The following is a 16720-nucleotide window of genomic DNA, read 5'->3' on the forward strand; positions in this document are numbered from 1 at the left end:
CAATGGACATTGGAAGGGGTTCCTCATCCTAGGATCGGTGAGATCGACAGCATTTCAGAATTATTGGAACCACCTGGGCAGAACTCTTGGAGCATGTGCCACATTATGGACCCTGGATTGATAACAGGTGTCTGCTCCCCATCCCCAGGTGCTGGGCTGGTGGGGAGGCTAGGTGTGGCTTCTCTTCTTGTCTTTCCCCTTTCCCCAGATACAAGAACAAGAGACAGAGAGTTTGGAACATTTTTCCCTGGCCCTTGGTCCTGCCAATCCTGATCAACTGTGTAAACATGATAAAAAAAATTAAAAACAAATTAAAACAGGGGAATATGACAGCAAGTAAAGGAAAAATTTAAAGTGACAACAGAAGAGTCTTAGCAGATATTTTGCAAAATTGCATATCCATATGATCAATTAGCATATGTACATGGAGATAAATATCATTAATCAGGAAAATGCAAATTTAAACATAGCAAATATATGCAAAGAAATTTCCAAAATAATGACCAAAAGTTATATGATAGCCAAACTATCACATGCATAAATATTGATCATACTTCAGTGTGTAAGATTCAATTACTACAAACTTTTAGACCAATGGACCAATTGGATCTCTGCTGTTTAAGATAGTCCTTTTATGCTGAGAAAGAAGGGATTAGCAAGTTACAAACTGCACCAGGGCTGATGGGCAGCTAGGAATGCTTTCTCTTTTGATCTGGAATGTGGATGCAAACTTGATTTGCGGATCTAGCTATAATTATCTATGGACTACAAAGTCTGATAATTGTTACTATTGGGAAAGACGTGGAAGATCAACTTTTTAAAGATGTTGCTAATTAGCACATCTTTTTGTAAATGATAACTGTGTTATACATATGTTATATGCTTTATATGTATTATATATATACATATAATATACATAACACATATATAGAGTGTATATGCCCTTAGATTCAGAAATCTTACACATACTATCTATTTTTAAGTTTTGTTTTATTTATTTTAAAGATAAAGTTGTAAAGAGAGTGTAAGAGATGGGATAATGGGGTTGGATAGGGAGAGAGACAGAGAGAGAGAGAGAGGGAGAAACAATTTTGCATATGCTGGTTCACTCTGCAAATGGCAGTCATAGCCAGGGCCATGACTAACTGAACCTAGGAGTCAAGAATTTCTTCCAAGTCTCCCACATAGGTGCTGGGTCCCAAGCACTAAACTATTTTAAAATTTGGAAGGTGCTTCGTATCAGCTGTTTTATTTGAGTTTAATAATAATATTAACATGCCATCTTCTTTATTTTGATAAGAGTTATCAAAACTTATCAAAAGTCATAATTATGTCCTGAAACAAGTTCTCTGGTTCCTTATTATGTGCTCTTTCCCTAAAGTTGCCCTGTAGGATTTTTGCTTTTGCTTTTCAATCCTCGAAATAAATGGGCCAATATTTTTCATTCCACATTCTGGGAATTAAATTTTTTTAATACTACTCTAAGTGAATTTTTGAAGTATTTATAGAAGATATAGGGAATAGTATTAAGCTTTATTACCAGAGAGTGGAATGGAGAGGGAGATGCCTTCCATGACTTTTAGAACCCTGGTGGCTACATTAATGAACAATGGATAGAACATTTATAAGCAATACAGAATCTAAAATTCTCCTCTAAAGTCAGAGCAGTCATACTGATAGGATCTAATGCTTACTGAACACTTGGCATGTGCCAAACACAGTTTAATACTTTTAACAACTTATTTAATGCTCAGGATAATAACAAAGGAGATATTATCCCTAAACATAAAGAAATGGTCACACAAGAACCATGGTTCTTCAGAGGGTAGGTTTTGTAATGATAGGTGGTAGATTTTGGAATGGGAATCTTGAACATTCTAGAACTACAATTTGAGAGGAAATAATTATTCTAAGCTGAAAATGGTTTTAAATGAAAGAGAAGAGTTCTGAGGCTCCACACATTCTATACATGTTTAAAAAATTAAGACATTCCCATTTTATTTGAAATAATTGATACTGCTCCTACTATGCTCTGAAATCTTTAAGCTAAATCTTGAAGCTCTGTGATTATAGAATCATTGCATTAAAATAAAAAATATCCTGCTTCCTAATTAAATGCTTTCCAATTATTACATTAACCTTTTTTACCTTACTGTTAGCCATACTGTCAACCACTCATTTTTAAATAACAATTTGAAGGGTACAGATGATAATATGTTTTGGAGGCCAAGCATATGTTCTAAGTCATCCAGTACCACTAATGGCTCATATTCTAAACAGGAACACCTTGCAGAAAATGTATCATGCACACACATGTATAACAGGACACACATAATATTTGAAAAAATGTGCCCAAATGTTTCTCTACCTACAATTCTGTTTCTTGTTGAGGACGGAAAAAATGTTGATGTATCTTCAATGAGGAAGAGCTCTTGTCGATGTCTGCTGAATTGGGCAGTGAAATATTCAGGACGAGGGTACTTCACCCTTGTTGGAAGCTTCACAGCTCCAAGCATATAGCTCAATGCATTGTGCTCATTTCGGGGAATATCACTCTCCTTCACAGGCATTTTGATTCCCAATACTTCAGCGTAGGTGACTAACACCTCCCAAGGAGCATGGATCTTGACAAAGTAAGTTCTTCCATCTTCAGAGTCCTGCATTATAAAAAGAGCCAAAAGAACAGAAATCTCACTTATCTTTTTTTTTAAATTGAGCTGGTAATGGAAAAGAAAAAAAATGTGAAATCTCAAATATTTCAGGAAGTATTTTGATGCACTGAATTTTTTAAGCAAAACTTTTAGAAAACTAAATTCATATATATATATATCTATGTGTATATATATATATATATACATGTATATGTATATATATACATATACATGAGTAGATGGATCCATATTCAATAGAAACATGTGGTTCTGGGCATTCTCTTATTTTTTTAAAGTCTAGGTATGAGCTCAGAGCTATTCTAAGATTACATGTAAACTACATAAACAATCTAAGACATGTTCATCTTTCTTACCACAGTTTCTGTAAATATAGCCTACACTAAAAGCATGGCTTTTGGTTGTTAAAAAGTTCATTACATAGAACAATAATTCAATTATTTATTGTATGCTATAAAACATATATATTGGTTCAATAACAATGGAAGAGATAAGAATTGGAAATTACTGATAACAGAATTTAGCAAGTTTCACAGATAAGGTGAGAACTTGCATTTTTTTTAAGTGAAGTCTCGAAGAACCATAAAAATAAAAGGTTGAAAAATAAAAGAATTCATGAACAGAGTGATATTATTTAAATACTAGGTTATAAAGGAAAATAGCCAATTTAAGATCTCAATTTATAAGCAACCTTCTAACTTCAAAAATCATGTCTTCATTTTCAAACTATTTATGTCCATTTTTAAGATGTTCCACTCACAGTCTCATATCCAGAACTCTGATCTACTTACCTACTAAATCCATAGGCTTTATTGTACTTCATGAACATATCTGTAACCAAAAGGACTATTGTAATGTCCAGAGATGCCAAGTTTATTACACAAAGTCTCCAGGCTAAGAGAGAACATATGTTAAAAACTAAGATCCTGTCTTGCGGGCATTTGGCACAGCAACTAAGAAGCCTTTTGTATACACACAGATGACATCAGAGTATGGGGTTCAAGTGTTTGAGTCCTTGGCATTTACGTGGAAGATCTGGATCTCTTCCTCTTTATCTCTCACTTTCTCAAATACTAATTAGATTCTATTAAAAAAAAAAAAAGCCAAGACTATGTAGGCTGTACCCATATTGTAGGTCTGGGATTGAGCAGGGCAAGGGCCTCATGGGTCCTGCGCAGGCTGCATCTGTGGCATGACAGCATGTGGGTGTGGGGGTAGCATGATCGGGTAGCTGATGCTGTGGTCCCAGACACGCCACACCTGTTGCATACCCAGCCTGTCTGGCCAGTGGCTTGAGGTTGGAGTCCTGGGAGAGAGGTAAGAACAGACGGCCTTTGGCAGACTAAGTGCCTTATGGGTTCTAGATGGTCGCACATGCAGTGTATAACTGGACTAGGCCATAAATCTGATGCCAGGTCCTTGGGGACATGGGGCAGAGGGGTGGGAGGGAGGGTACTGATGGCCCAGATGTTGCAGAATCTCCTTTCTCAGGAACAAGATACTGGTGTATGTGTCCTGGTATTGGAACACACAGTTCATGTTGTGCTGCTTCCTATGTTGATCACTGTACAGGGAAGAGAGTCGAGTCCAGGTGTACACAAATGATGGTTCAGTCTACTACTATTAACGAACTGAGACCTCCTTGGATTCTACTTCAAAGACAAAAGAGTTTAGCAACTTCTTGGAGTGGTGATTACAACGTGCTGGACATAGCCACTGACTACACATTCTGTGACTTGTGAGATGGATCCATTTGATGAGGTATGGAAAGATTTACAAATTTGGGACAAGCAAGGTATAGCAACTATAGAAGATGGGCTGAGTCCACATCCTTCAGCAACCTATAGGAACAGAGGTCAGAAATCTCAGGAGGGAATGAAATAGTACAGGCAGGTAGCAAGCTTTGAGCCACAAACTGGAAGTCATACCTCCCCATCCTGTATAATATGGACTGCCTACTTGTCAACCAAATGATACTTTCCCCAGGATGTGCTCCTCCTGGGACCTGGAGGAGCCATGCAACTGTTCCCTGTCCAGCTTTATGGGAAACCAGGCCACAAGAAGGAGCAGTCTCTTTCCCCTGGTGGACCAGACAAGAAAGTAGCAGCATCTCTCCAATCTGCCCCTTTTCTACCTACTCTACCCCTAAATGTGCATGAGTGTCAGTGTGTGTGTGTGTGTGTGTGTGTGTGTGTGTGTGTGTATGTGTGTGTCCCTAACCTTTTAAATACATTCAACAATAATAAAAAAAAAAACCAGTGCATGAAGAAAAAAGGCTTTGGTATAAACAATAGTACTTACCCTTTTGTCTTCAATTTCCAATTCAAGACCAGATTTTCTGAGATTGCGTTCAAATTCTTTTCTTCTTTCCTATAGCAAAACATATAGAACTGTGTAAAGCACTTTTGTTCTACTTGTTCAGTTATATTCAGTACATAATGACTTAATTGTTCTTTGAGGCTGTCTTCCCTACATTATTTGAAAGTGGCCTCTTATATCAACTTTAACGCCATGTACTGCTTTCCATCCGTAGAATAAATTCCAATAATTATAAAAATCCAATATATCTTATAATCTGAAAAACATACAGCACAACATTTATTGGAATAAATATTGAAAAAACCCTTTTCTGAATAGCATATACTTTTTAAAATAAAAGCTTTATCAACAGATATGTCACGTTGTTATTTGGAGAAATTCAGTGTTTACAAAGATCAATACTCTTCAAATATATATTCAATGCAACATTAAGTCAAAAATCAGCATGATATTTTAGCATTGAAGGTAGAATGGTATAACATGGGGAAAAGTGAAATTACAGTACAATATTAATGCACATAACCCACACTTATGAGGTTTAAAAACAATGCACTGGGACCTGGTGCAATAGCATAGTGGTTAAGGTCCTCGCCTTGCACGTGCCGGAATCCCATATGGGCGCAAGTTCTAATCCCGGCAGCCCTGCTTCCCATCCAGCTCCCTGCTTGTGGCCTGGGAAAGCAGTGGAGGACGGCCCAAAACTTTGGGACCCTGCACCCGCATGGGAGATCTGGAAGAGCTTGTGGCTCCAGGCTTCAGATTGGCACAGCACCGGCTGTTGCGGTCACTTGGGGAGTTAACCATCAGATGGAAGATCTTCCTCTCTGGCTCTCCTCCTCTCTGTGTATCTGCCTTGCCAATAAAAATAAAAACAAATCTTAAAAAAACACAATGTACTGATGGTCAAACAATACTTCTATTTTGTGATTAAAGTATAATAAAAGTATGATTACTAGAAAATTGAAAGCCTTAATTATAATATTTTCAAACAATAGTCTTCACGGAGGTGTATCTGAAAGCCGTATTTTTTTTATAAAGTCAGAAAAAAGATTCTGAATATTGTCACCAAAGTGAGGGTAAACATTTGAAGAGACAGCTCTACTGTATAGTGAATGTTTTGCAATGTACACCTCTGCTGGGGCTGTGCACAGGAACTCACTAACATGTCATTCCAGGGACAAAACTGTAAAGAGTGTAAGACAATCACATCATCAAATAAATCAAAATTAAGAAAAGTTTAAGGACTCGACCCTGGAGCATCACATTAATAAAGAATCTGGGAGAAGAAAGATTGGGAAGCAACTAGTGAAAGGAGAAAATGTGGAACCCTACAAGGCAAGAGAGAAATAGATACATCAGAAAAGGGAGGAGTCAACTAGGTCAGATTTTTGAATAATTAGGATGAGAGCTGAGACTTGAATACTGGGTTCACACATGTAAGGTAACATAGTGGTTAAAGTAAGAGCCTAACAGGGAGAAATTTAAGAAAGAATTGGAAACAAATGAATTTCAGAGAATAAATGTGGACAGTAAGATGGTAGAGATAATCTTATCAAGAGAACACACTTATTCTTGCATTATTTTAATGTGAAAAAACTACCAGCATACCTGTTTGATGAGGAAAGAATAAACACAATTTAGGAGTAAGAGGAACCAATTATAGATTGATGGCTCTAAGCAGGTACAGAGAAAAGATATCAGGTATGAAACTGTTTTTCTGACATGTTCTTGTCATTCCCAGATCTAATAAAAGTGACTTAATTCTTTATATAAATATTGTATGAACTGTGTCACCTACACGATATACTTGCTTTTATTTTGGGTGCATGAACTCTGGGTGTGTAGCAGGCAAAAAGTGACATAAAAAACAAAAACATAAAACATTGATTCTCAGATGAACTGGCCAGTATAAAACATCTTGCATGTGTTTTTATACATTATTGATGGAGAAAATAAGCATATTCTGTGTGATTTGACAGAGACAAGACTCCTTGCAAACTGCTCATGGTTTCTTCTGGAACCTTTGCTGTGTTTCATGTGCCATTTCACTGTCATAAAGCCCCATGGGACCGACAATGTGCCGAGTCCTATGAACTTTTCTAATGAAGAGAGTCTTGGGGATTCCTAAACGGAAGAGAAACACAAAATGGTAGATGAGAGGATTTCAAAAAAAATGATTGATTGAAAATGGGAATTAAAATATATGCTTATTTTAACATAATTTTTTTTCAAAAGCATAATTTTAATAGTAAAAATTTTTCACAAACTTTTTGTCTCAAATGTTTGTATTTCAAAAACTTTTGCACAAAATAAACTTGCAGGGTTTTTTAATGTTATTTTTGGTTGTTATTTAAGAGGTAGACAGAGTGACTGAACTGGTTCAGTCTTCCAATGCCTACAGTGATCAGGAATGCATGAGGTCAACCTGGGTAGTTGGGAACTCAATCCAGATTTCCAACGTTAGGTGCTGGAAACTCAGCCACTGCACTGTGGGATACGGACATTCTAAATTGCATCTTAAGGAGTGGGCCAAATGTCCATCCTATAAACGTATTTTAATTGCATTTACCTCTAATATTCCCATTGGTCTACACCCTGAAGGTGCCTGATCTTTCCTGAAGTACCCTCACTGGACTCACAGCATCTATGGAACAGCTGACCTGAAAAGGATATAATTCATATATGATATCAGGAATGAAAAATTCTACATGCTAATAAATGGAAATGTATAGTGGTGGAAATTTATAGAATGTTTCTTCTTTTGCTTCAGCGTTCTCAGTTAAATAGAAAAGTGTAGGCACCTAACCTTGAAGATGGAGAGGAGATAACAGAGGTATGAGAAGTAATAATAAGTTGTAAAATACCTATCCAAGAAAACTGAAGCTATATGGAAGGGAAGTGTGAATGTCAGATATTACTAAGAACCCGGCTGGGGTACCCGGGCACAAATATAAGGTAAAAATCAATGATTGTATGTTTTTCTCTCTGCAAGGTTACTAGCTTGTAATAGGTTAATAGATGGGTTCAAAGTTGTTCTTTTTGCCAGTAATTCTATTGAGAAAGGAGCAAGAAATGTGATGGCATTTGTAACAGAGTGATTACAACTGCTGATCAAGACACATAAGCTGGTTTAACATAGGAAAGCAAAGAATGAGTAATAACAATGCAGTAAGATAGTTGTATCCTTCCTGGTCCTAGTAAGATTAAAAGTAGGGTATGGATCAAAAAGACATGAGGAGTTGGTTAGACAAATTTTGAGACATGGATGAAGATTATAAAGAATTGTATTTTAGCAGTAACTGTGACACATGGTATGCGAGTAAATGATGCAAATTGCAGGTTTTAAAAACAGAAAAACCAGAGCAACAAAATAATCATGCATGTATGTACTGATGTTATCAAAGAGTATAAGTGGAGTAATGATGGAAAGATTAACTATGGATCAAGAAGCAACGTTGTTGAAAAATTTAAAAAAAAAGGAATGAACAAAATAATAATAAAACTCGTTAGATTTACAGCTCAAAAATTTCAGGGACAAACAGAGAACTGAGTAAAATTAAAGGTTAAAATTGGTTTAGCAGCTTTTACCCCTTCCCCATGAAATGGTTGTGTGAAGAGAAGCAATCACCATTTAAGAGGACTGTTAGGGAAACAACCTTAAGTAAAACTCCATGTTTGAGAAGTACTTTCAAAGAGCAGACAAATGATAGCGCTGTGAAAACTTCAGGGGCTGGGTGCAGGGTTTCTAGGGAAAGCATTTAACAAAGGCGCAACACTTGGTGTGTATAGGGTCCTGTGGCAATAATACCTGCATTTTAAATTTATTCATATTTTGTATAATATTTACTTTATAAGTACATGTGTAAATATGTTTGTGCATATATGCTCACATGCGCAATCAGTTTACTTGGTATTTCACATATCACTACTCTAGACATTTGGGTATGCAATGAGCAAGAGAAAATTTCCTTGACCTCATGAACAAAATTTATGGAATCAGAAGGTAAACATTAGAAAGAACTGAACTTATGCCTTACTAGGTGGGACACAAAGATTAGTTACTCCTCACTAGGGTATTGAGGATTTCTCTGCACACCCCTCCTAAAACTGTTCTGCATCTAAACTGCTGACATATGTCTTGTTAGAGTTATAAGCCAGTCTAGGCCACCCGAAAAAAAGTCAGGTTCAACAAAATTATGCTTCAATGCTGTAAAATGCTAAATATTACAATGAAAATAGACACGAGCTGAACAGTAATCTATCGCCATTTTAAGATGTATAGAACCCGGTTGTATATAAACTAAAATTGAAATGTCAATGAAGTAGTCACAGGATGTGGTTAAGAACTTGCCTTTTTTTTTAACATGTTGGTTACTCAATACTATGTCAATTAATTCCATAACATTATAGATTGTTGCTGCTGTTATGTTGGGGCTTTTAATTGATCGGGACGATACTCTGCCTGCTCTACCTTTAGACCAGAGAAGGTCTCCCCAACAAGCCGTTGAACTTATCTGGAAATAAAATGCTGGACTCTATGTTTGGTATATGCTTGCAATGGGGGAATCTCAACTGAACTTGAACTATGGTTATGCAACAAGGTGGAGGAATCCACCATGGGGGGGGGGGGAATGTTAGGGGAGGGGTAGGGGGAATCCCAGTACCTATAAAACTGTGCCACATAATGCAATGTAATTAATAATAAAAAAAGAGGTGAACAAATAATATCATAGAAGTGATGACTGCTACAATGAAAATAAAATAAAATAAGAAATAAAATAAAACCGCTACAATGAAAATTAAAAAAGAAAATAGGAGAACTAGACTATAATACGAAGTCCATTTCAGACTGGGTAAATTCATCATACATCTTCAAAATGGTAACTACATATAAAAGACTAATATACAGAAACTTTGGAAGCCATACTTGATATCTAATTTGAACTAACATACATCAGCTTCTTGGAAGAAATAAAGCAGACCATCTTAAAAATATCTCATAAATAAAATAGGCATCACCACTCCTCAGTTGCCAATTCACTCAGTTCATTAACACTTTGAAAGTCTGACTTCTCACAACATGATTCAAAGAAAATATCCATATCAAATGATAAAATGTGCTTCTTTTTCATTATTCCTGTTTTTCTCACTTAAGCACTTACCGCTTTTAATTCTGAATCTTTCCTTACGTCATCAACATAGGAAAGTACAAAATCAATTTGTCTAATTCCATCTCGGAAGAAGATAGAATCTTTGCTTTGCTCATGTTTTTGAAACTGCAGGAGATATAAATGATATGATTATAAGTTGTATTTATACTCAAGTGTCAAGATATATAGAGTTACCGTTTTTCTCTTGAAATTTTTTTTCATTTATTTGGAAAGCAGAGTGACAAGCAGAGAGAGTGTCAGAACAGACCAAGATCTTCCAATCACTGCCATATGATTCCAACAGCCCAGGCTGCGTCAGGCCAAAGCTAAGAGCCTGGACCTCCGTCTAAGTACCTTAGGTAGGTGGAATAGGCCCAAAGTATTTGGGATGTGCTTCCACTGTGAAGTCAAATCCCACAAAGGGTTTTCAACAACAGCAATTCAGCAGGAAAGCCAGCAAACTGACTATGTACCCGTACAACAAAAATGTTGCAGTTATACCAAGTTAGAAAATAAATACATGTATATACTGATTCCAAAATGGATGTCCACAGAAACTTGCTATATTCATTAAACATACGAATTGGCACATTTAGTTATTCATAGTTACACACTATTTCAGCAGTTATAATTAATTACAGAGCAATTGGTAGAACCTCTCCAAAAATAAGCTAACAATTAATGCTGATAGCATACAAGTCTTCAATATTCTATTTCTATTTTTGAGGTATTAAAATAAAATCAATATGAAGCTAAAGATTAGAAAGCTGTCTAGTCTCACTAAAAGCAAGCAAATAAGCACCCATGCAAATTTCCATTTAATATAATGCCTTGTGTGAATCAAAATCAATTATTTTTTAGATTGAAAAGTTCTCTGTGTTAACAACTAAACTTACAAGTAAAGTTTATATGCTGCACTGCTTGTTAATTATTTACCCTTCAAAATAGCAAAAAACATTAGAGATCTTTTGAAAGAATTGCATTTGTGATGTGTTTACTTTTTCACAGTTAATATATAATATGTAATAGTTAATTCTATCAATACTCTACCTGTGGCACTTAGAATTACGGAAACAGATGATTTACTGGATGTCAGTGAGGAACTTTTCCAATTACTTTAGCTAATTTGTGAATAGGGAACTAGATGACCATAATTTTCACTACTAGTATTGCTAGTAGCTTACGAATTTCCTTTTACAGTATTCTACGCCATTTTTCAACCAAGTCAGGCCACACGAGTCTTCCATAAAAGACACTAGATGTTCATCAATCATGTATGAATAAGACAAAAAGCTCATGTTCAATTTGTGGTTTATGACCATAGTAGCTGTATTCTACATCTGTCTACATAGTTCTTATGTCTGAAAGCACCAGTTCTCACTACACAGAAGGAAATGGGAATGGAATGAAGAGACAAAGCATGAGCGCAGAGAACAAATGTCAAAATGCAATGTAACCCAAACATTATGTGTGCTTTCTGCACTCTAGCCAAAGAATGCACAATAATCTCCATTTTCTTAGAAGACTCTGGAAGAAAAAAGTCAAAATCCAAACCACTTGCATGTAACAGTTTGACTGAAAATCACTTTGGGAGAAAAAAAAAGCACATAAACTCAAAATCACTCTTTCAGGTATTATCATACTGTGTTACTCAACTCAGCAAAAATTTTGGAAGCCAACTGGGGCGAAGCAAATTTCTAATAGGAGTAGACATAATCAAAGACAAAACTAGTAGGAAAAAACAGTTGTTCTCTTGCTCAAAATCTGTGACAGCCATATTTGTATCCAGGAGTTATGTTTTAAAACAACTACTAATCACATCTGTGACATTTTAAAACTATGCCAAGAAAATAACTATGAATTTGTAGATCATTATGATTGCTTGTCTTAGGACAATTAGCAAAAACAAGTTAACTGGGCAGAAAGATGTAGCAATTCCGCTACATAGGTCATTAAAATACAGCATGTCCTATTGTCTCCACACATGACATTTGTATCTTTAATTCATGTTTTTTACCACATATATTTGTGTTAATATTTCCATATAAATAGGTTTATACCGATTTATAATGAACTAAACATCGGAGGGGCATCTCTGAGTGATGTTGTTATTTTTACGTAAATAAATCTATAGTGCTAATGGTTTGGTAAACCTCTGAATTTTTGTAAATTATGTGCACCTACATTTTTAAGAAAGAGGATAGTAGATTTCATCGTATCTAAAACAGTAAAAATTTTTATTCCAAAACCTTAATTCCCTGGGGACTAGGATTAGTGACCATCCGCATTCCCAAACCCCAAATTGTTAGTATTGATTGTGAGAAAAGTGCCTCAAGCTATTGTTGCAGTGATCCAGAGCAAAAGCAACATCACTCAGCACTGGCTTTTACCATAAGACGCCTCCTCAGGAACAAATTATATCGTGTTGCTGGCTGTGAAGTAACCAAGAAAGAGTTAGCATTTCCTGCCCAGAATTAACGCTTCCAAGAAACATACACACAAATAAACTTCAGTATGATCATTCTCCATGACTGCTTAACTGTGTTTTGATATCCAAAGCTAGAGGGTATACATTTGGCTAGGGGGAAATAGGAAAAACACTAAACAAAAAGTAAAAAAAGTAAAAAAAGCTAGAAGTCAGTCCTAAAATAATAATTTCTGTACAATCACATTAAAAAAAGAACAGTAATTTCCTATAGTGGAATAGAAGTAAAACAGCCAAAAAGAACATTTTAGGGTATTCGAAATATTCAACATCTTAATTTTGCTGCAAATTTTCAAGACCCATCTAAGTATACATTTAAAATGGTTCCATTCATTGTATTTTACCTATGAGCAATAAAGATGACTTTGTTTTCATAGTTTTTGGTTTGAGTAGCTAGAAGTATGGATTATATGTATCAGAGATGTGAACAGCTAAACTATAACAAAGCAAAAAATTTTTGTAGAAGATCAAGAATCATTTTTTAGACACATCGTACTCCATATTCTGGAACCCACTTAGGTATTTTAAGTATGAAGTTCAGGAAACATGATCTCACTGGAAAAGTTTGAGAATTAAGAGCATTTCAAGCAAATTTAAAGCCAACTTAAAATCATGAAACTCAATGGGATTATTCAGAGATAACTTAAAGATATCGAAGTCCTGAAGTAACATCGAACTAATTACATATGCTATGAAGTACTCCGCTTATATTCACGCAGCGTCAGCTCCTTTCCTATTTCCAATTACCTGCTATTGTGGAACCTGGGAAGCAGTAGCTCAAGCAGTTGTGTGCCTGTCAACAACCAGGACCAATTCCTAAACTGATTTTACAATTTCTGGTTTCATTCTGATTCAACTCCAGACACTGAAAGCATTTTGGGGAAATAACCACAGGGTACAGAACTCACCTTCTTCTTCCTCTCTTTAAATAAATACAAGCCCATTAGTAACATTCCTATTATTTGACATACCACCAATGTGCCTTTTCAATTCTCAGTTTTCATTCATTACACTCCAAGTATTACTATATTAAAAAATTGTTCCTTCAGAACTCATGGTTCTCACTCTTTTTTTTTTTTTTACTCTGAGACACTCTTTAAGTATTATTTGTTTGACATTTCCTTACTTCGTTTAATGGTCTTAGTGCCTCTTCTACACTGGAAACCAAATACTCAATGAAATCCCTTGTTCATATTTCATTTCCAATAAAATGCTAAATTATATCAATTGTTTTATATGAATACAATCATAAATACTGAGTTCTACCATAATAACAATGATATGAACCATAATTCTCTACTTTTCTCCAAAAAACAAAGTACACTCAATGAAACTTGACAGAATATACTTCATTTGGCACAGTAGATCTTTTCTATGATATCAATAGAAAATTCTTCTTGAGATTAGTTGATTCTACCAATAAGACAGGAAACAAAAAAGCAATTTAGATTAATTTGATCAGAATTTAATATCAGAATGGAAGGACATATTAAAAGGAAAACAATAGCAATAATTTGGATATGCCAAAAGGAATATAGAAGTTAATCAAAAAGTTCCCAATAATCATAGTAGGGTTATTTGCAATGTCACTGAAAAAAATTTTTTAAAAGAAGAAATAGAGGAAAAAGAAGAAACTTTTATCTGCAACAGCTTTTCTTTGTCACTTCAGCTTATGTATTTACCTTCAAGTGAATAAAGGACGAAGACACAATTTTGAACAAACAACAACACTGCTAGATTCAATGCAATAGTGTAGGGGAGGGAGGAGATTATTTATGTTTCAATAATAAATTGAGAGTGTCCCTATGAAAGTTATAAAAAGATGATTCTAAATGGAGATGGAAACCACTGGGAAGAACTGTGGCAGACTGCAAGTCTCTAATTACATATGTGCTCCAAATCCCATTTCATATATATGTGATGCTACATAAAGTGGACCCTCCAAGGATTTGGAAAGGAATCTAGCAATGTATTCTCACAGAAGAATCTTCCTGTGAAATTCTTAAGATAAAATAGTTACCTATTACTTTCCTTAAAATATGGCAAGAAAGTTGCATACAGTTTAGGTTTCTCCAAACCTTGTTCAGATGACAGTTTCCAAGAATGGAATAAATAAAAATAAAGGTAAAAAATAATAAAAGTAAATAAAACAAGTCAATAAAATTTCACTTCAGTTTGGTCAATCCTCATCACAGCAGTGTAGACTGGTTACTAAAAAAAGAATCATCACCTATGCCAAAATGGTTGTTACAGAAATATTTGTACAATGAAACTCTATGCCAGCATCTTGCCAAACACCATTTTCATACACTTCACAACTAAGAAAAAAATCAAGACCCTTATTAACTTCATGAATGGCAGTTAAATTTTATTTTTAGGAAATCACAATTCCTCACGGTTATTCTTAGACATGTACTTTCAAAGAATACTGTTAAAGAGGAAGGATATTGAACCAGGCTTCAGAAACTCAAGTTCTAGTCCAGCAAATACAGTGATAATTGTGATCAAGTGATTCGACCTTTAAAACTCGGCATTTTCTCCATTGCAAAATTGAGAATTATTAAAGTGCAAGTAAAATGCTATGCCTAATACATAATTCAGATGAATACATTTGGTGTCATTTTCCCCCTAAATAAACTGACACCACCTTACAATGTAAGTTTCCAAATACCACATATGAGGGCCTGAAAAACAAGTGAACCGAGAAAGAAACACCAGTATAGACTATAAACACATGTTCCATCTATTTCTACCCAAGAAAAAAATAGTATTGATGGTTGCTTACCATTGATTTTTCTCTGATGAGTAAAATGGTGTCTCTGCTGCTCATGCTCTGTTAACAGCACGAAGGGAAGACACAGAGCTGTTAAGTATAGGAGGGGCAGCAGGAGCATTTGTTTCAATAGTAATAACAATTAAACAAAAAACTGAACAACTTAAATTTCTCTGTAGATTTTCTATGAAGAAATACTAATACTAGGTCCCAAGGCAGCTATGAAACATCTGGAAAGGTATTCAAAAGTATGTATGCATGTAAACATGTGCACGTGTGTCTGTGTACACAGGGGTGTACTTATATGTTTGTCTCTGAGTGTATCTTTGTGTGAGTAAAGAGAGCAAGCTTGAGACAGAACCAGAATTTGTGATATAAGATTATTAAACAATGAAAATAGAAGTCAGTGATGAGATGTTATCCATAAGTACCATATTACAGAGAAATAGCAATGATGCTGGGTCTTGAAGAGGACCAAAGGGAAGGGTGGAATTAATGACTGTTTTTATGCCTTTCAACATAAAACATTTTATTATATTGGAAAATGCGCCATTAGAATTCTTCAGCACTTGTAACTCCGGGGGAAAACAAAGTACACAATTTGCACATAAATCCTCATGTGACATTTTGGTCCACACATCACAAGATAGGCTACTACAGTCACTCCAGTCACTGCTAAGTAGTCTGATGATATGATAGAATGCCATAGACAGGCAGCAGCTACCAAAAATCACCCAAAATCACATCTAGAGTGTGAATTTATTTAAACCTATTCTTGGATAAATACAAACAACATTCCATTTTCCCCAGGTAATGTTTTTTTTTTTTCCAAATAAATCAGATTGTTTTATTTTGGATTGTCTCCAGAAAGTTGTGAGCTACATAAACTTTTTTGGTTTATATATTTTTCAGTCTCATGTGTTTTATTGTGGCAACACAGAAAATGCACTTGTATAATTCCATTCATACCACATTCTCAAAATGATAAATTATTCAATAAGATTTCAAGTTAATGGAAATATAATTACAAGGTTAATAAGTTCATTTTGCAAAGACTTTTTAAAACTCACACAAACAAGACACGTATAGAAAAGTTCATGAAAAATGTTATGAAAAAACTTTGTATGTATTTCAAAAAAATTTCTGTACAAGAATACTATCTTTTAAATCTATTCTCCACATAAAGAGAGAACAAATCAATGGTTTCCAGAATTAAAGAGAAGAGTGACTTCAAGGGGATAGTCAAGGATTTCTTTTTTTTATTATTAATTATTTTGCATTATGTGACAGTTTCATAGGCTCTGGGAATCGCCCCACCCCTCCC

The 16720-nt window shown here is 35.1% G+C and overlaps 1 protein-coding gene across 1 annotated transcript in view; it reads right to left on the bottom strand.

Annotated features, from left to right (window-relative positions):
- The window catches only part of ANO5 (anoctamin 5), a 70516-nt gene that overhangs the window by 34698 nt on the left and 19098 nt on the right, over positions 1-16720 (bottom strand). Inside the window, exons 3-6 of the mRNA XM_058662475.1 lie at positions 15409-15456; positions 10151-10264; positions 4971-5039; positions 2373-2657 (exon numbers count right to left, since the gene is read on the bottom strand). Coding sequence (XP_058518458.1) covers positions 2373-2657; positions 4971-5039; positions 10151-10264; positions 15409-15456 — 516 coding nt within the window. The remainder of the gene's footprint in view (positions 1-2372; positions 2658-4970; positions 5040-10150; positions 10265-15408; positions 15457-16720) is intronic.

Source organism: Ochotona princeps, chromosome 4 (assembly GCF_030435755.1).
Source record: "Ochotona princeps isolate mOchPri1 chromosome 4, mOchPri1.hap1, whole genome shotgun sequence".
NCBI classification, from domain to species: domain Eukaryota; kingdom Metazoa; phylum Chordata; class Mammalia; order Lagomorpha; family Ochotonidae; genus Ochotona; species Ochotona princeps.